Source organism: Wolffia australiana, chromosome 8 (genome assembly GCF_029677425.1).
Source record: "Wolffia australiana isolate 7733 chromosome 8, ASM2967742v1".
NCBI classification, from domain to species: domain Eukaryota; kingdom Viridiplantae; phylum Streptophyta; class Magnoliopsida; order Alismatales; family Araceae; genus Wolffia; species Wolffia australiana.
The window spans coordinates 10005437-10025404 of record NC_135842.1 but is presented as its reverse complement, the minus strand read 5'-3'; the positions used below and the strand labels follow the sequence as shown (position 1 = coordinate 10025404).

General features: G+C 47.4%; 1 protein-coding gene across 4 annotated transcripts in view; it reads left to right on the top strand.

The window, feature by feature from the left end:
- Positions 1–19968, top strand: part of LOC144706732 (folylpolyglutamate synthase-like) — a 33077-nt gene that overhangs the window by 6453 nt on the left and 6656 nt on the right. For 3 of the 4 annotated variants that reach the window (XM_078579739.1, XM_078579737.1, XM_078579740.1), the window contains exons 4-11: positions 6917–7026; positions 7250–7310; positions 14717–14800; positions 15382–15438; positions 15572–15632; positions 17834–17880; positions 17965–18042; positions 18113–18256. In XM_078579739.1, coding sequence (XP_078435865.1) covers positions 6917–7026; positions 7250–7310; positions 14717–14800; positions 15382–15438; positions 15572–15632; positions 17834–17880; positions 17965–18042; positions 18113–18256 — 642 coding nt within the window. The remainder of the gene's footprint in view (positions 1–6916; positions 7027–7249; positions 7311–14716; positions 14801–15381; positions 15439–15571; positions 15633–17833; positions 17881–17964; positions 18043–18112; positions 18257–19968) is intronic. The other variant, XM_078579738.1, reaches the window with a different exon arrangement.

The window sequence follows — 19968 nt, the reverse complement described above, 5'->3', positions numbered from 1 at the left end:
AAGACGTGACCCCAATCAGTGATAAGTGAGCTGGGAGTACCATGTGAACGTATAATCTCCAGCAGGAAAACTTCAGCCACTCCTTTTGCGGAAAAAGGATGACGTAGGCCGGCAAAGTGGCTGTATTTGCGGAGACGGTCGACCACCACCAGGATGGTGTTGAGGCCATTGGATTTGGGTAGGCCTTCAACAAAATCCATAGTGAGGTCTTCCCAGATACGCTGTGGGATCAGTAGTGGTTGGAGCAGACCTGCGGGTGCCAGCGAAGAAGTCTTGTGCTGTTGACAAACAGTGCAAGAGTTGATGTGAGCCTTGATGTCCCCTTTCATTCCCGGCCAGAAAAACTGTTGCTTGATGCGGTGATAAGAGCGGGTGAAACCCGTGTGGCCCCCCAAGGGTTTGTCATGGAACTCGGAGAGTATAAGTGCAATAAGTGAGGATGAACGTGGCAGTACGATTCTGGCATTATACAAAAGATGACCATTAGAAATGGAGAATCTGGGATTGGAGCACGTACCCTCTTTGACGGACTGGAATAGGCTTCGAGTATGGGGGTCGGCCGAAATCTCAGCCGGCAAGACATCCAAATCGGTCCAGGATGAAGAAGATATGGCTTGGAGGGTCGGAGCGTCGAAAACAGGATGGCGTGAAAGAGCATCTGCTGCCAGGTTCGTACGTCCCACTTTGTACTGGATCTCAAAGTGGAAACCCATCAGTTTGACGAGTCGGTGGTAGGGGGCTTGAATCTCTTTCTGCTCGAGGTGTTTCAGACTGCATTGATCAGTCTGAATGATGAAGGCTTTGAACATGAGGTAGTGCTTCCTGTGGGTGACCGTCATGACAATGGCCAATAGTTCTCGCTCATAGGTAGAACGCGCCCGCGCTGACGATGGGAGAGCACGACTGAAAAAGGCGATCGGCCGGCCTTGCTGGATCAAAACGACGCCTACCCCCTTCCTAGAGGCGTCGGTTTCTACAATGAAAAGTTGATTGGAGTCGGGAGGGAGAGGACTATGTCAGATGCCATGGCCTGCTTCAACTGCTCAAATGCATTCTGGGCTTCGGCATTCCATTCAAAAGCCCCTTTCTTCAATAGGCGGGTGAGGGGCCAGGCTAGCGCAGGGTAGCTTGCTACAAAACGGCGGTAATAGCCAGTTAGGCCCAAGAACCCCCGGAGCTGGCTTAGGGTCTTTGGAGGGGGCCACGCTCTGACCGCTTCAATCTTGGCCAAATCTTTGGCCACTCCGTCTTTGGAGATCCAATGTCCCAGGTATTCCAGTTTGTCCTGCAGAAAGAAACATTTTTTTGTGTTGACCGACAATTTATTCTCATCGAGAATTTGGAGCACCGTCTGAAGGTGTGTCACGTGGTCCTCTCTCGATCTGCTGTATATGAGTATCTCATCAAAAAAGACCAGCACAAAATGGCGTAGATGGGGGCGGAAAAGGCCATTCATCAGTGCTTGAAACGTAGCTGGAGCGTTGCAAAGGCCAAAAGGCATCACCACGTATTCATAGTGGCCTTGATGTGTCCGAAAGGCAGTCTTCTCGATGACAGCTTTGTGCATGCGGATCTGGGGGTACCCCGATTTGAGGTTGAGTTTAGAGAAAATAACCATGCCATGCAACTCTTCAAGGAGCTCATCAACCACCAGGATCGGAAAACGATTCGGGATGGTGAGCTTATTTAGAGCGCGGTAATCAACGCAGAAACACCAACCTACATCTTTCTTCTGGACAAGCAGCGCTGGGCTTGAGTATGGGCTGTGGGACGGGCGAATAAACCCCGAAGCGAGTTGCTCTTGTACCAGCCTTTCGAGCTCATTTTTCTGCAGGTGAGAGTAACGGTATGGTCGCTGGTTGACTGGCGCAGATCCCGGTTGCATAGGTATGGCGTGGTCCAGCGAGTGACGAGGCGGAAGACCTCCCCCGGGTGAGAAATCGCGAGGGAATTTAGTCCTGAAAAAGGCCACAGCTTCGTCCTCCTGCTCTATGACCCCCTGCTCCCTCGAACTCGGAGAGATGTACAGTGATGCCAGAGAAGAGGAGGGGGGTCGCTTGGTGCCTCGTTGAGGGTGCTGGTGTGCTTGGCTAGTTTACGGGTCACCCTCCAATGTGTGCCACACGCCATCGGCGTGAAAATGGAGCAACAGAAGATCCCAATGGGCGATTGTCCACCCCAGGGTGTGAAGCCACTGGAGGCCCAAGATCACCTCACTTGTGATGTCTTGTAAAGGAACGAGGTCGACCACGTCAGAGTATTGTTGGATATGGATTTGTACCTTTTGCAACTAGTCTTCCCTGCACTGACTGGTTATTACAGAAAGAGATGAGGTAGGGGTGTCTTCTCCAAAGGCCAAGCCACTGCGTCGAGCAATGGGCGGTGGATGAAATTGTGGGAAGCATCGGGGTCGATGAAAACAGAGATCTTGCATCCGAAAAGGTGCCCTTTTGTACAAAGCGCATTATTTGACGTCACCCGAAGGCTGCTTTGAGAGAGGGATTCAAGTTGCACAGAGAAATCCCTCTGTCTTGGCCATTCTCTGAGGTTTCGGAATCAGTGTCTGAATTGTCTGCATCCTCCTGCAAGTTGACGAGATGGATATGTAAGGTGCGGCTACATCTGTGGCCCGGAGTAAACTTCTCATTGCATTGGAAACAGAGCCCTGCAGCACGCCATGCTTGGTACTCCTCATGGGTAAGTGCCAGTCATTCTTTCTTATGTCGGGAACCCTTAGGAGTTTCAAGTGGCTTCGTTGTGACAGCTGAGCTCGGTGGCGGTGCCGGAAGTGAATACTGAGGGGTCGATCTAGATGGAAAACTGCTTGGTGCATTGCGAGAGAGTTGTCGAATGACTGCATTCAGTTGTCGTTCTGCAGAGCGCGCACAATCTTGAAGGGCATGGATGGAGCAAGGTGCATAACGTTCAACCTCGGTGCAAACTTCTAGGGAGAGGACAGAGCAGAAAACCATCATCAGAACATCTTCAGTTAACATGGGTAGGTAATTCACCAACTGTTCAAGTTCCCAAATGAGTTCATCCACTGTCCCCTGCTGTTGTAGTTTGAGAAGGCAGTTAGAGGCATGTTTTTGCTGCATGCCGAAACGGTCCAGCAGCTGACTCCAAAAATCGGCCCATGTAAGGAACCTGGCACGATGATCTCTATAGTGGAACCACTCGCTGCGTCGCCCTCCAAAAATTGTGTAATCACTTGAAGGCGCTCTTCATCTTCCGCACGGTACCAGTGGAAATACTGTTCCACCTGACGAAGCCAACGTTCAGGGGCGTCCCCCGAGAAAGGTGGAGGATCTGGGATACGCGGTCGCCTGGGATGTGGATCTGGGGGTGGATGCTGGAGCCCCCGCCTGGGTCTCGCACGATAGTCGCTATAATCAGAGTCCTCGGGTGCATAGTTGGTTCCTGTGATTGGCATTCCATTGGTAAACGCTCTCCCATAGCCTGGTGTGGTCAGCCGCCGGAGGGGGGTCTCTGTTGCGCGACTAAACCACTGTGGACTTGCCCACTGGGGGCCAAACCCCAGAGCTTCTAGCTGTTGGACAATCTCTGGCGGTGGCTGTTGACTCGGAAAGTCCCGAAGAGGTTGGCTCGTATGTGGGCAACCCCCGTGTCTGATGAAAACCTGACCACCCTGCTGGGATTTTTCCTTGCGGACCCTCCAGAGGTGGCGTCTGCATGCATTGAGGGGGACACATCGACCTGCCAGGAGTGCCCAGGAGGAGCGGCGAACAGTCCATTAGTGGGAAAGAGAAAAGGCCGCCCTCCTTCGCTCGGCATCTGCTCAATCCTGCTCGGACCTCCCGTCATAAGATGCGAGCTGGCAGAGGCTAGTCCTGCGACATTTGCTACCTGTTATTCTGTGCCGGGATTCCTTGGGGAACTCTGCGATGAGAATAGCCCCGCCAGTTGCTTCAATATCTCGCCTTGGGCTGCAATCTGTGCTTCAAGCAAACTCAAACGCTCTGGCGTTATCTCTTGTGTAGGGATAGGCAAGGATGTTTCCCCTGGGTTTGTAGCCATCAACGAGCGCTCGGCGTCCAGGGCTACCACTGCTTCCTCCTTTGCAGCTCCCCGCGTCATATCGTTTCTATCGTCTGAAGATGCCTTGCTCTGATACCAGTGTTACATTCCTCCATCCCAAACCAACTTTGTAACCAAGAGAAGAAAGTATATCAACCACAAAAGATGAGGAAACCCCTTCGTCACAAAAGGGGTGTTTAGGGTTCCACGAATACAACGGATTCCCTCGACTCATGTGAGACCAGAGGGGATTGTTGTAGTGAGAGGAGGGTGAAGGGGACAATCAACGTCCTTCAAGGGGGTGGGGAAACCGCAGCTCGCCTGGGTGGTGTCCTGCTTTGGCGAGCCCCCTGAGGATGCAGGATGAGAAGTCGATTAGGTCACTGACAAGAACTATGTAACAGAATGAAATCAACTAACAGAGATCACAATTGTTCCCAAATTCACCAACAGAGCAGGAGAAGGGAGAGGGGGAAGAGGAGAGGTTCCCGGGGGTGGAGAGAAGGAAAGAAACGGAAAGGGTTGCCGAGGAGAGTTGCCGTAGGCTTCGATCGGGAGAGAGGAGAGTCGACCTGCGAGAACGAGAGAGGGAGAGGTGGTGAGGAATAGGGAGAGAAGGACAAGGGTAGAGAAAGGGAGAACTCACTTGTGGATGCCTGCCTCTTGTCGTGACGGTGTTCCCCCTTAAGTAGGGGAAGAGGCGTGGTGGACCGAGACTTCCTTGTCGGGCCTGTGTCTGGTCCGCTTACGAACGTAGACCCTCTGTTGGATCATATCAGTCTTAGAGAGGGGATGAGAGATAAGGACTCAGGGTTGAGAAAGGGGGAAATAACGTACTGATAAATTACTAGCTGCCTTCTTTAGTCTCCGCTGGGCTACCTATACCCTTTTTCCGACGGCTCCTTTGGTACACCCGACGGCGGACCATATCATAATGCAATCTAAATAAACATCTGAAACATCTACTCTCCCCTTAACTATTTATCTTGTCCCCCCTTGCATTCCAAGAAGCCCTGGCATGCCGAGGTTCCACCATCTCCCAGCCCTCATAATTGACTGCAATCTCGTGCCAATGTGTTATGCCACCAAACCTGTAGTCGCCTCTTGTACTGATGATGGGCTGCTACCGCTCCATGCCTCTGACCACATAACCCTTGACCAGTGTGTGTTATCCTTCATCATCAGAACTAGACGATTTTGTACACTGCCTGTGTGATACTACGAGGGATCTTCATCCCCATCATCTGCATGGTGTGCCTGTTGACACCTACTGCCTGTGTTGTGCACGATATCTCTCTGATTATTGCTCCAGTTGGTGTTTTACTGTGCTGGTATTCATACCACTGGTCTCCATTTTGTCGGTCAATGTTTTTTCCATGCAGATTCCCAGTGTCGCTCTTGTGATAACCTGTCAGCAAGACGTCCCATCTCCTTGACTGCTTTCCACTTTCACGTCTTGGCTTGGCTCCTGGCCTCCAGATGGTGTGTTGGGGTTAATCTCGTCTTAACTATGTAGTCAAAGGTCCAACACGACCTCCCCCACCCATCATGTACTATTGGCTTTGTCTCTTACTAGGTTCTATCCTCTTATCATCCAACAGGCTTCTACTGCAGAAGAACTCCCTGTCGCATCTATATCTGTCTTGCTACATCTCCACATATGGTTTCTCACGCTCTGTTGGCAGTACTCCCACACACCTTGGCATCCCTCCTCCTCTGCTCTGTCTTGCCTTGTGCCTTTTAAAAGGATGCCATATCATGTGCTTCATTCGCCAGTCATCGCAAATGCCTCTGTTCGCCGTTCCTCCTCACAACTACCACTCCATTTCAAATGAGGTGTATGATAGAATTCTAATGAAATCAAGAAACGAATTCTTGAAAAGAAATGATAACTCTTCAGACAGAGAGGAAAATCTCCAGATCCGTAGCGCCTTCTCGAACTCCCCAGCCGGATGCAGCTTGAGCTCAGCGATGCCTCCAGATCTCCCAGTTCTTCCTCAAATGACCGATACTCTCTCCATTCCAGAGGGCTTCCTTATATAGGAGCAAGATGTCCTTGTTCCTAGCCCGGGTAGTTAGTTACTACCCCGGGCAGTTACAATCTTGGCTTATATTGACTCCACACGTGTGGACCCAAGTGTGGTCTCACGTGCAGATTCATCCACCTTCTCTTCTCTCTGTCCTCCTTTCTTCTTTCTTTTAGACGTGATCCAAGGTATAGTATCAGTGTACTAGTTGCACAAAACAGACCATGTTGCAGTATAAAAAGTTGTCGACAAACACAATGAATCATTGGATCATTTATATCTTCCTCAGTATATTTTTCCAAGAGTGACTGCGTGGCAAGAACTAACATCTGACAGTTTTGTTGGGTTTTAGATGGAGTGTGGCAGGGGACAGAAATCTCTAAAACATTTTGCTTAGATCCTAGCTTGTTTATCATTAAAAGGATTCTGTGTAAAATTTGTTTCATGGCGAGCATTTTCTCAAAACTTGTCGGACATGCTGTAGACATGAACGAGACTTGTTGTGCTTTCCAGTGGAGTTCCCTTTCCTAAATTAATAGTTGCATTTTGGAGAACTAATTATGTCTTATATCTCTATAGATACTCATTAACCAATGCATTAATTTATCTCGTTCCTTTATTACTTTTACTTTCGTCATGCAATTTATTGGGACAACACTCAGTAGTAATTTTCAGGTTTCTGGACTGCACCAAATTAAATTTTGTTGTGATGTTTAAAACTTTTGGTTAGCATCCTTCAATTAACATCCATTTGCCAAGAAACTTTCATCAAAATTTCCTTCATATGTTTTTCTTCCTCGTGATATTCTCTTCTAGAATGCTATTTATATTTTTGGATACCAATCATTCAGGGTTCAACATGTGCATTTTGCGAATCAATTTTACGAGAATGCGGTTGGCGTACTGGCCTCTTCACGTCCCCACATTTAGTGGATGTAAGAGAAAGATATCGTATTGGGGGGTTAGTTCTTTGTAATTTATTTATAATTATTTCTTCGCTTTCTTTTTCCCCCTAAGTTTATCTGTATTTGCATTGTTGTCCCTTCATTACATCAATTTTGCTTTAAGGTTGTCAGGAATTCTAATTATATGTCTTGTATTTTGCTTCTCTATTGAGCAGTATCATTGATTCCAATACCTCTGATATGAGTTATCTAATGTCATACCTTTGGGCGGCTTTTTAGGTTTGATATCTCAGAAGATAAGTTTCTGAATTACTTTTGGGACTGCTGGAAACAATTAAAGGTTCTCTCCTTCTCTCATTTTTCTTGAGATATCTCGTTATTTCATTTAATGCTATCATTAGTTGTTTTGCAACAACCATATAATTCTTTGTCCATTCAGAGCAAGGGGGATTATTATTGGTTGCTTATGCTGGTTTGGCATAAGAATAGATGAATATCTCTGGGGAGTTCATTACAGTGCTAAGGGAGAGACCAGTAGTTTGGTCATCAGAAATCATTTAAAGGGGTCTGAGTGTAAGAAGCCTAAAAATACTGATTGGCATAGAGAAGAGAGATTGAGAGAGTAAATTTTATGGTCTTCAATATGTTTTATGGACTTCTCCCTCTCATCCTCCTCTCTTTCTGGGCATAATCAGCTGTGTATGACACTGTTTTTTGCATGCAAACTACGATGAAAACCTGAGGAGGCTACGGAGGTTGGTCTAGGGTGTATCCTAATGATCTTGGAAGAGATGATGAACAACCTGAGGAAGCTGTAAATTCAATCTGTGGGACCCGGAAGCTTGGTAGGACGGTGTCACAATCTGAGCTACAGCCCTGGACATGGTCATGCTTGGGAATGCCATGGCCTCTACAGCTGCCCAAGCTGCTGATGCAACCCATGTATTATTCCTTACTATAGTTTCTTTTGCCACTAGCATGGCCTCTATGGAAGCCCTAGCTCTAATCATCATATATTCCATGATCGCAGTCACCATAGGAGATTCAGGAACTATCATTGTCTCGTAGTTGCAGCCAACACAGGGGCCACAGCCATGGGTGTCATTGCCAGGTTCTGCCTCAACTACCTGTAATTCCCTTTAAATAGGGCAGCATTTACTGTAGGAAAGAGTCCAGAAGTGAATTGAAGTTGTCCATTCCCACTCCTTCTCGCAATGTTCTTCCTGATGTCCTCGTCTCCTGCCGTCATCTTCTACCTTGTGTTTCTACAGACATTGTTCCATGCAGGATTGGCAATGACCCTCTCATCCTCTATCCCAATCATCCTTGATAAGAGCCTTGTACCTTGGGTTCTCAGTGGGAAGAAAAAAAAAACTCTTAGGTTCTTTCACCACTTTGATATCCCCCACAGACACTTTTGATATGCCTCCCAACCTAACTAGAAAATTATCAAAACAAGCTTCCACTCCAGTGGGAACACACTGACACACAGGCAGTGGGACAAGCCATTGCAGACCATTTCAGATCCTTCTGAAGAAAGGGAAAACGGAGCAGATGGAAGTGGTGCGACAAGAGGGCAAGGAGGGTGAGCCTTAAAAATCAAGCGGAACTGATCCGATCGTTTTCAGAAGAGGTCAAGGCAAAATTAAGGGGTTGAATGGGGAGGGAGCTCTGGGTCTAGATGGCATCCTGGTATTCTTTTATAGCTAGTGTTGGAATCTGGTCGGATCAGATGTGATGGCCACATTTGTGGAATTTAGAGAAGGATGAAGAAACATGGAGAAGATTAATAGATCACATATATACCTCCTGTCGAAAGGTCAAGGGGCAGAAAAAATTGAAGACTTTAGACCCATTTTGCAGTCTAATTCAATCTCCTTAATTCTAGGCAAGGTGCTAACCAACAGGCTGAGAGCCAGGATTGGTGAACTGGTTGAACCCGCTCTGTCAGCCTTTATTCCTGGCAGGCTACTGGTGGACAGTGCAGTAACAGCCGGAAAATACTAGCCGCATGGAAGAGGAAGGGAACACGAGAGTTTATGTGGAAGGTCGATTTTGCCAAAGCATACGACTCTTTGGACTGGGATTTCCTATGGGTCTCCATGAAAAGGAGGGCCTTTCCCAAGGAATGGATAGTATGGGTGAAGAGATGTATCACATTGCACTCCTGCACGGTGCTGGTAAACGAACGACCAGAAGGCGGCCGAATACAGCCTCAACAAGGAGTGAGACTAGGCTGCCCATTGGCACCGCTACTATTAGTCTTGGCAGTGGACGCACTAGCAGTTTCCACTGAACAAGCATGCACAACGGGTCTGCTGTGAGGCTATCAACTATCCGAGCAATCAGATGGAATTCTCCTGCTTCAATACGCTGATGACACCGCCTTCTTCATCGAAGGTTCAGTGAGGGAAGCCAGAAATTTATCCATACTAATTGATCTTTTTCGCAGATTTCTCGGGACGTCAAATAAATAGGAGCAAATCAGCTTTTATGTGTAACGGGCTCTCGCCAGAAGAGGAGGCACAGTGTGTGGAGATTTTAAGAACACCAATTGGGCGACTTCCAATGAGATATATGGGCCTACCACTGACAAAGGGGAGAATGAAGAAATCTGATTGGCAGTCAGTCATTGAGAAGGTGGAAGGACGTCTAGAGGGATGGCAAGCACAAGTGCTATCAAAAGGGGGACGTTTGATGCTGCTGAGGTTAGTCTTATCATCCATTCTGATTTTCTATCTCTCAGTATTCAAGATGCCCATGGGAGTCGGGAAGCGAATAGAAGGCATGATGAGGCGCATTCTATGGAGATGATCTAGGCCAGAACAAAGGGGGGGCCTTACGATGGTGGCATGGGATAAGAGAGAAGGTCTGGGGGGTCCTACACATGCAGAGTATGAACACGACACTCCTAACCAAATTGGTGGAGAGAATTATGAATCCACGAGAGGATTTGGTTATCAATTTATTGCGTAACATAAATGGTAGGAGACTGAATTGGGACCAAAAGGCAGATCCGTATCATGGAGCATCACCGTTCTGGCAAGGGCTGAGGCAGGTTTTTCAAAGAGTGCAAGGTTTTTTTTCGCCCAAGTTAGGGGAGGGAACGACATTCCGATACTGGAGAGATGTATTGTCGCCACGGGGCAACTTTAGTGAGATATTCCCCCGACTGTATGCACTTGCCCAGGATCAAAATGCCCACGTGCGCAACTGCGGGGAGGGTGTGTGGAACCCAATCATACATGAGGCCTTATCCGACTAGCGTGTGTTCGAGTTCATGGATATGCAGCAATCCCTACTCTAGTTACGACAAGAGGATGGAGAAAAAGACAGGTGGGCGTGGACAAATGGCCCCTTCTCGGTCCGGAAGGCTTATACGATGATCCGGGAGGGGCAAGAGGAAGACAGGGCATTAGTCAGCGTATGCAGGTTCATTGGTGCCAAAAAGTCCCATTGAAGGTGAGATTTTTTGGGTGGCTGCTGATACGACCCCGACATATCTAGGCCATTTTCATCATTTAGCCCAATAGGGGCATTTTAGTCATTTGGACTTCTGTAATTCCTTTAAACAGAGCAGCCCTCCCTTGAGGAGGGCAGCCAAGAAGTATTCCAGAAATGAGTTTTGCTCCCTCCGGCGACGTCTGCTCCGCCGGACCCCTCACGAAGGCGACGTCCACTAGGCCTGCCCCCCACCTGCCATAGTCCATCCCGGCACGCTGACGTCCATCCCAGCGCCTTCTCCCTCCCTTCCTGTCTTCTGCCGATACGAACCAACCAGGTTCGTATCAATTGGTATCAGAGCTGTTTTCCTGGAGGCTATGGAGTCACGCCTTCAGCACCTGCAAGAGCAGGCTACGGCAATTCGCCTTCAGTGCATTGAAGAACAGCTCGAGCGGGTTCTCTTTCTGTTCGAGCTTCGACTCGGGACTCCTGTGCTTGAGCCGGCACTGCCCTTGACATTTGACCTGCCACCACCACAACTGCAGGAGCCACCTCCTGTGGTGCCTCCTCCGCCATCCGATCCACCACCGCTGCTCGAGCTGCACCCACCTCCTGTGGCGCCGACCGTCCAGTCAGCCGCAGCCCCAACAGCAGCCGCACCGAAGGCTGCAACCCTGACGGCTGCGACCGTATTGGCAACGGCCGTGACGGCAGCTGCCCCGACGGCTGCAACCTTGACGGCCGCCATGATGGCTGCGACCCCGACAGCTGGAACCCCGACGGATGCAACCCTGAAGGCCGCTGGCCAGCGGATCGCCGCCCTAGGCTTGTTTTGGGGACCCTTCGACCGGGGGGGAGCAGCGATCGCTGCAGTCATGGGCGCCGAGGCCAGAGCCGCCGCCACCCTGGGTGTTGGAGGTGGAGGCTCTGCCGCCGTGGCCGGAGCGGCTGCCGCTGTGGCCGCCGTGGCCCGAGCCACCGCCGCTGTGGCCGATGCAGGCGGAGCCGCTGCCGCCGTGGCCGACGCGGGCGGAGCCACCGCCGCGGTGGGCGACGCGGGCAGAGCCGCCGCTGCTGTGGCCGACGCGGGCTTAGCCGCCGTCGCCGTGGCCAACGCGGGAGGAGCCGCTGCCGCCCCGATGGCCGCCACCCCAGGCTCCCCCTGGGTGCCCCTTGACTCGCCCCGCTGCAAGAAGGCCCGCCAGCATGAGCTAGCAGGCCTGCTCCATGGAGAAACGGGCCAGACGCAGGTTTCCCTTCCCCAGCCGGCTCGACCCTCCTTCAAATGAACCAGCTGGCCGGAATGGCCCCCACAGGGCCTGATCAGGCCCAGTCTTCGCAGCACAGGCAAGGGTCCAGCACAGCATGAAATGGCAAATCTTTCCTGGCGCTGGCGACCACCCAACCCAAGCAGGGCAGCACGGACTTCGTCCCCGAAGCTGCCGCCCATTGTGGATCGATCGCGGCCCGAACGCCCCCCATCACGAGTCGATCGCTGCCCGAAGGCCATCGACCATGGCCCAACCGCGGCCCTACCGCGCGGCCACCGCGGGTCAACTATGGTCCGACCGCGCTTCCGACGCGGGTTGACCACGGCCAGACAACGCTGCCGCCGCTGGTCGACCGCGGCCAGACCGTGCTTCCGCCATGGGTCGACCGCGACCCGACAGCCGGCCACCGCCAGTCCTGACGGCCACCCCGACAGCCGCCGCCCCACGGGCTGCTGTTCCGACGGCTGCGGCCCCGAGGGTCATCGCCCTGGATCTTCCCGGGTACCCTTTGACCGGGGGGGAGCGGTGAGCGCCGCCGCCATGGACGCCGCAGGCGGCACCGCCGCCGCCTCGACGGCCACCGTCAAAGGCTTGGCCTGGGGATCCCTCGACCAGGGCGTCTGCCCTAGGGCGAGGTGGGCCCTGGAGGAGGGCCTTTCCGGCCCGTTCTGTCGCGAGAAGGCCCGCCAGCGGAAAGCTAGCAGGCCTGCTCAACAGGGAAATGGGCCAAGGGTGGGTTTTCTACCCCCAACCAGCCCACCCCGCTATCAAGCTGGCCCGTTCCGGGTGGGCGACCCAGATAACGGGCCCAGTAGGGGGATTCTCCCCGCTACAGGCCCACTCGGGGTTCCCTTGGGCCCAAACCGACCAGGTGACCTGGTGAACGGCCCGGCCATGGGTTTCCTACCCGAGACCAGGCCAACCGGACCCTGACAGCCTGTTTCTACCGAGGACGGTCTCAGCGCCCCCTGCCGGGGGAAACACTGCCCGCTGCCAGTGGATTGTTGCGAGCCTCTGCGGCTCCGTCGCTAGCTGCCCATGGATCTGCCGTGCGAATCCCACGAACCAGGCACACCACTACCCTGGACCTGACGGGCGCCAACCCGCAAGCCGCCCACGGACCCACCACAAGCCGCTGATGGACACGCCACAAGTTCAGCACCAGCTTGAGGACAAGTTGTGTTTTCGGGGAGGAAGTATTGATATGACTCCGACGTATCTAGGCCCTTTTCATCATTTAGCCCAATAGGGGCATTTTAGTCATTTGAACTTCTGTAATTCCTTTAAATAGAGCAGCCCTCCCTTGAGGAGGGCAGCCAAGAAGTATTCCAGAAATGTGTTTCGCTGCCTCCGGCGACGTCTGCTCCGCCGGACCCCTTACTTAGGCGACGTCCACTTCGCCTGCCCCCCACCTGCCGTAGTCCATCCCGGCACTCCGACGTCCATCCCGGCGCCTTCTCCCTCCCTTCCCGTCTTCTCCCGATACTAACCAACCAGGTTTGTATCAGCTTTTGCAAAAGTCTATACCTAGATACTTCGTCACAATGCGTGCCATGTTTGAATGGGGAGGAAGATTGTAACCATCTTTTCTTTGAATGCTCCTTGGCTCGCATGGTTTGGGCCAGCCAGCCACTCTCAAGGATGAAGGTGACATCTGAATTGGCTCTTCGGGGCTCGGCACAGAATTGCGCGGGAAGAGGAAACAAGGACAATGGCCGAGCACTAGCGGTGTTGTGGGCCATCCGGTTACATAGAATGAGGTGTTGTTCAGAGGAAGAAGGGCTTCTGCAGATGGAGTAATACATGAAGCACAAGGAATTAAGGCAGCATGGTCCTCCCAAGTGGCGGGAGGTGAAGGGAGATATTGATGATGATTGAAAGGAGGGTATAGGGCCTCTAAGGTCCTAATGAGAAGTTCACCGATTCGTCGGGTATTCATCCCTTGTTATAGTTAAAAAAAAAACAAGCTTCCACTGTTGCAATAATGCCGAGAACAGTGTGAGGACGATGACAGATGTAGTACAGGGATGAAGAAGGGGAAGAACTAGAAGAGAGAAATAATGGGGATTGAACTGAGGTTACCACTCCGGTAATCCTCCCTCTGGATTAGGACTCTCCTGCTCTCCGGGCAGTTTTTGCAGAAGCAGAAATCAAGAGTGCGTCCATGTGCACCCCATCCTCCTGCCCTTTATTTATAGGTCCCCTTTATTCATTTGACTGCTCCGGCTATGTTGACCGACGACTTTTGGTTCTGTTAAAAGTGCACAGTAGGCTCGTATCACATTTGCATGATTTTTGTTTTGCGGCCATCACCATCTGTTGCCACAACAGTAGTGCAACCCCTGCTTTGGCTGTCGTCCAGTGCTCAGAGCCGACACCCTTGCTCCTACTGACTTGGCTACATATCGATGAGCCCACTGGATCCAGTAGATGTGCTAACAGGGCCAATGGGACCTACAATCCTTATTCAAAGTGCTGTTGTAAAGTCAGCAGGATCTAACCCATTATTTAAGATTACATCACTGGGACACAGTCACATTTGAGGAGTTGGCATCTTGTTATTAGCACCACAAGTACAAATGAAATGTGATAGTCCATACTTTTTATTGCGGTGTCTCGGCACAGATTAAACCTGTTAATGTGACAAATCCCTTTAGTTTTTGATGTGCCTTCCAACTAATTAGAACATTGAAGAGGAGGCATCTCGACCATGGGACTTTTGATCAGACACCCAGGGTGAAAAGCACTGTATTGGTCATTTACGTCCAAGGTGGTTTATAGACCATTGGATACAGCTTGAGATGAAGAATAGAGGAGTTCTAGAGTCTTGGGTAGTTTTTGTCATGTCCAATGTAATTCTCCCTCATCCCCCCTTCCCTTCACCTGTTTATTGATCCCCGTTGTCATTCGGGATTTTATCTGAGAGTTTTTTGGCTGCACAGTGTGTAGATATGTTTTTTTGGCATTTATTTTCCCTTTACTGTCATTTCTAAGTACTGAGCTTTTAAGTTAATTAATTTAAAATTTTCAGGAGAAGATGATGGATGATCTGCCGATGCCTCCTCTTTTTCAGTTCTTGACTCTCTTGGCATTTAAAATTTTCATAGCTGAGGGGGTAAAGTCATTTAAAAAATCACTTTGAGTTCCTTTAAAAATCTAGACGTTGTGATTTGATAGATTTTTTTACTATTGACTATCATAGTTATCAAGGATGTGGTATCTTATTAGTAAATGATATATTTTTTTCCTATTAGTCTCATAATTATGGTCATAACGTTGCTGTTCAATCTGTAATTTATTGCATTGTTCAATAAATCTTGAGCTAAACTTAGGTATGATTTCCTCAATTCCAGTTAATTATCACATCTGAAAAGTGGTTTCATGTCTACATTGGGGTTCATTGACTGTAGAAAACAATAAGAAACTCTAGTGGAATCTTTCCAAAAAGAACAAAAAACTCTACTGGAGGAAGAGCAGAGACAATGGTAGGGTGACTGTAGAGAGTAGAATTTAAATTTGGAATATGAGCATGAAAGAATTTGTCGTTGTTCAGAAGAGGTCATTTTTTTTCCGTGATGCTTATCATGACAGCGTTGATAATTTAGGAAAGAAAATATGCAATCAAAATTTCCTTCTGATATGGTAATTACTATAATTTTTTTCCAGGGTTTAATAATTAATATTATTTTATTGAAGGTTGATGTTGCGATTATTGAAGTTGGCCTTGGAGGACGGTGGGACCCCACTAATGTGGTATGTATTCATCTAGAATATTTATTTCTATTTCTAAGCATTGAATGAGAATATGTCACTTAAAATAAGAGGAACATAAGGTTTTTTTTTGAAAAAGAGGAACATAAGGTAACACTTAATATATTACCTTCAGGTGAAGGAACCTGTGGTCTGTGGGATAACTTCATTAGGCATGGATCATATGGAGATCCTTGGTAGGTGCTTCATAACCTGCCTCAGCATAATTTTTGTGGCTTCTTATTGTTTTACAATTGCAATGTTGGAAGATCTTTATTGATATAACTTAATTATTTGTATGCCACTAAGAAAAGCAACTCAATTCCTTAAAACCCTATACATTTATATGATTGTAATCCTAGAGTATAGTCCACTAATAGAGCTTAAAATATCTGATCCCTTATAAATGATTTATAATCCCCATTTCAAACTTAAAATTACCAAGATCCTGACATCCATTTAGACCCAACTATCCATTATTGCTGGGTCACAACAATAAACGATGAGTTTTGAGCAGGAGAAATTGATGTCTAAATGGTTTTAGAAAAAAAAATTAAATTCTAAAGAGGATTCAAACTTAAACTCTTTGCCACAGATTGCCAACTTCAACTAAATTGCATGGAATCTGGTGTGAGATGTCTGGGAGAATCTCATCAGCTGATTATGGGACCAGCCCTTTTCAGTCTGTAAAGAATTCTTATTTATCATCAACAGTCTTCTTGTGCCTCTGGGTCCAATCACTGCTCGAGTCCCCTTATTCCTTTAATCCGCGTCCAATCACCGCAGGAGATAGGCTGGTTTGCTTCAGGAAAATCTTTTCCATGATCATACCTTAATCCATGTCATGCATGAACAGGCTCCATTATCCATTAAAATAGATGATGGGACCTTTTTTTCTTCTTTCTTCTGTTCAAATCACCTTCAGGCTTTATTTTATGTGCAAACAACACTCAAGAGTATATGTTTGTTGAGGTGTATTTCACACCGAGGACGCTAAAGAACACTTGTTGTTCTTGTTGACTCGTCCAGCTATAATTTATTCTGCTGTTTCAAATTCAAACTAACTGATTAGTAAGGCGTAAGTTTGTTATTTTTATCATCAGTGGTTCAGCTTATCCAAATCAATCTGGCATAATTGTGCATCACCATAGAGTTGATTGTTGACCAATCCCAATAGGATCTGCATTCCTATTTCACTATGTCAGGAGGACAAGTCCCTACGAATGCGATAACAGAAATAGGCTGATCGATAGGTTATTACATAAGATGTTGAAGGAACTCTTGTTATCTTGATTAACGCATTCATGGAGAACTTCATATCTGTTGCAATTTGTTAAGGCGTTTGTTATCTCACCTAGTAAAGAAGGATATAATGTGATATTGCCTGGTTTATGTGTTGGAGTACTTAGCTGATGCACATTGTAATACATTCTATTCAAGGCAATATTAAGGAAGAAGCAAGGAAAGGGCCGGTCAATGGCCATTAGGCCCATGGGTTGACTAGAGGGGAAGTATCCCCTTTAAGTAACGGAAGAAGAAGAGTGGCAGGGCACTCTTTTTTAAGGAAGTTCTTTTCAATAATTGGTAGTTGTGGGCCTGTGGGCTGGAGCAGCAGGAGCTGGCCTGCTGAACCAAAGGAGGGGAGCTCTATCAAGAGAAAGGAAGTGTTCCCTGATTTCGTTGGCATTCATCGTTTCCTGAATTCCTTCCCTATCTGTCTTGGTTGATCTGTACAGGACTATTTCTGATTGAGTCTATCGATCCACATTTCGAATATACTCGGTATTCTAGATTTAATCTGGTGGATCTTTGTATGAATACATTCCCAGCTTGTTGCGCTAAAACAGGGTCATTTATAAATTATTAAACAAGAAGGATGCTCAATAAAAGCCTTTCATCCTTTGCTTTTTAGTGAGCAAAAAATCTTTATATTTATCAAATAGAAGCAAATTGGTACTAATTTTTTTTATTTAGTACAATTTTTTTTATACAATAATATGCCCTTCACTTGCCAGCTTTCACTGTTATAGTAAGGACCCACCTCCTAAGTGTTATCCTACAAAGCCCTTAATGGGTTCAATCAATATAATTTTTATTCTATAGAAAAGTAATGTGTTCTGTGCTTTTGAAGTGTGAATTCTTTTTGAAAATTTAAAATCCTTGTAAAATAAAATTTCAGAGACTACATCTTGTCCCTTTTTTGATTGAAGAGGTAAATTTGACCCCTTCTAAAGCACAGGATAACGTAAATATGAAGTCAATGATGCATCTTATTTTTACTTGTAAAATTTCTATTTAAGATGAAATTCATTTTTTCCCCGTTTCTTTTTTGCTGGAATCCTTGATGTCATTATCTCTCCTATAAAGGACATGAACCAAGTTTGAAATCCATGTGTAGGAAATACCCTTGAAAAAATTGCATCAGAAAAGGCAGGAATTCTCAAGGTAATCATTACGCAGCAGTGATCATGGATTTTATTTTTGAGTAATTACTATCTATTGATTTACTATGTACATCGTGTTGTGTAGCCTAGAGTTCCTGCTTTTACTGTTCCTCAACTTTCGGAAGCCATGGCTATCATTAAACGAAGAGCCGAAGAATTAATGGTAGTGTCTTTGTCTAAGTTCTAGCCTCATGAGATGAGAAAAGACATGATTAATTATCATACTGGTGTAGATTCCATTGGAGGTCGTTTTGCCACTTTGTTTGGAACAGTTGGGAGGGAAGCAACTTGGTTTGGCAGGAGATCATCAGCTTATTAATGCTGGTCTTGCTGTTTCTTTATGCAAATATTGGCTCCACACAAAAGGGCACCTTGAGGTAAGTTTTTTTCTCTTTGGAACAGGAATTTTTGTGCTTTCTATGTTTGATTCAGTGACTTTTGTCATACCAGAAACAGACTAGAATGATATTTATAGATTATATTTTCAATAAAAATATATATTTTTTATTTGTTGAATTCCATAGGAGAAGATAAAATGTGGAAATTGAAGAGATTAAGGGAAAAAAATAAAATTAGTGCAAAACCCTGCCTCCCTAATAGTTGGTTAGACAGTAGAAGAAATAACTAAACTCAATCAACTAGTGTATTCCTTCTCATGACAGGAAAGTATGTGGCAAATCTGGTTTGATCACAATGAGTCACCATGTGCAGCCTCCCATGGTGGCTACTTCTCACTTATGTGGTCAACAAAGTCTTTAAATACAATGCATGATTGCACTTATGAGCAGAGAACAAAAAGGAGCCTGATAGGCCAAACAAGAGCATTACATAAACCCCCTGTTTCAACCATAAGTCAAATGTCCTTTTACCTTTCACTTTTATCTCGCTATTGACCAAACTTTTTCTTACCAGCATCCTCTGCGGAGCACTTAGGCACTGAAAGCCTTCACCTGATCTGCGGCCTTGTCTTGCCTCCCTATCCATATCCCTCAGCTCGATCAGGACTTACATTTTATTATCAAAAATCCTAATGCTTTCTCTGGGGTTTAATCATTTGGTATCAGTGTGAGCACTTTCTGTCATGGCTGAGATGGAGAAAAATCCACCTATTGTCATCTTGATGCCTTAGACTCTCCTTCGACATTCCCATTGCATCTGACCTAGACATGCTCCTCAAGGAACAAGCTGCCCTAGATTCAACAATGGCTGCCCTTAGCGCAACATGATCAAGCTGAAGATGATGATGATGATAATGCCATCTACGGCATTGCTGCTGCCCGTCCTACAGTGGCGGCATTGTGCTCAGTTCCCTTACGAAATGTAGGAATCCTGACCTCTGTGTTTACAAATGGATGACAGAAGTTGCTATGAGACAGGTGGAATGGGACAGTACTGGCATCCATCCGCAAGTCAAATGAAACAGTCTCAAATGGCTCCCATCTCATTCCGGATCTCATCTGGAACAGTTCTATTCCTAACAGCCCTCCTAAAAGCCCGCTCCTAATTTTTTTGGTCCACTCAACTTGAGAAAATCAGTCCAGTGGTTAACCAACTTGGCTTACCCGCTGCGGCTAAATTCACCTCGTATTTCATGTTTCATAGCTTTGCAAAGCCATTGGTAAGACATAGAAGACTGCCTATTACTTCTGTCTTTCTGATCCCTGGGAATGGCACGTTTACCTGGAGGATATTCTGTTGTACCGATACACCTGAGATAGCCTGAAGCTCCTCGTGAAGTGGAAGAATCTTCCAACTTCAAGGCCACCTGGGAGGATATCGCAGTCATTGAAAAACAGTTCTCATTATTTTAAGTTGGGGACCAGTTGGTCCACAGGCAGGGCACCAATGGTAAGGTCCCCGTTTCAGCCTTATAAAACGGACCAATGCCACCTGCAATGTGCGATAGAGTCAACATGTGAGAATTCAAATTAGAATTTGAGGAAGTGGGAGCCTATAAAATGAAAATGTGGTGGACCTGTCAAAGCTTGTCTAACAACTTTTCAATATTTGAGCTGTGTCCAGGGCTGGAACACGGGAGATCCTATTGAGTCTAGAGGGAGTGGGATCAATCAAACCCCCACTATTTGTT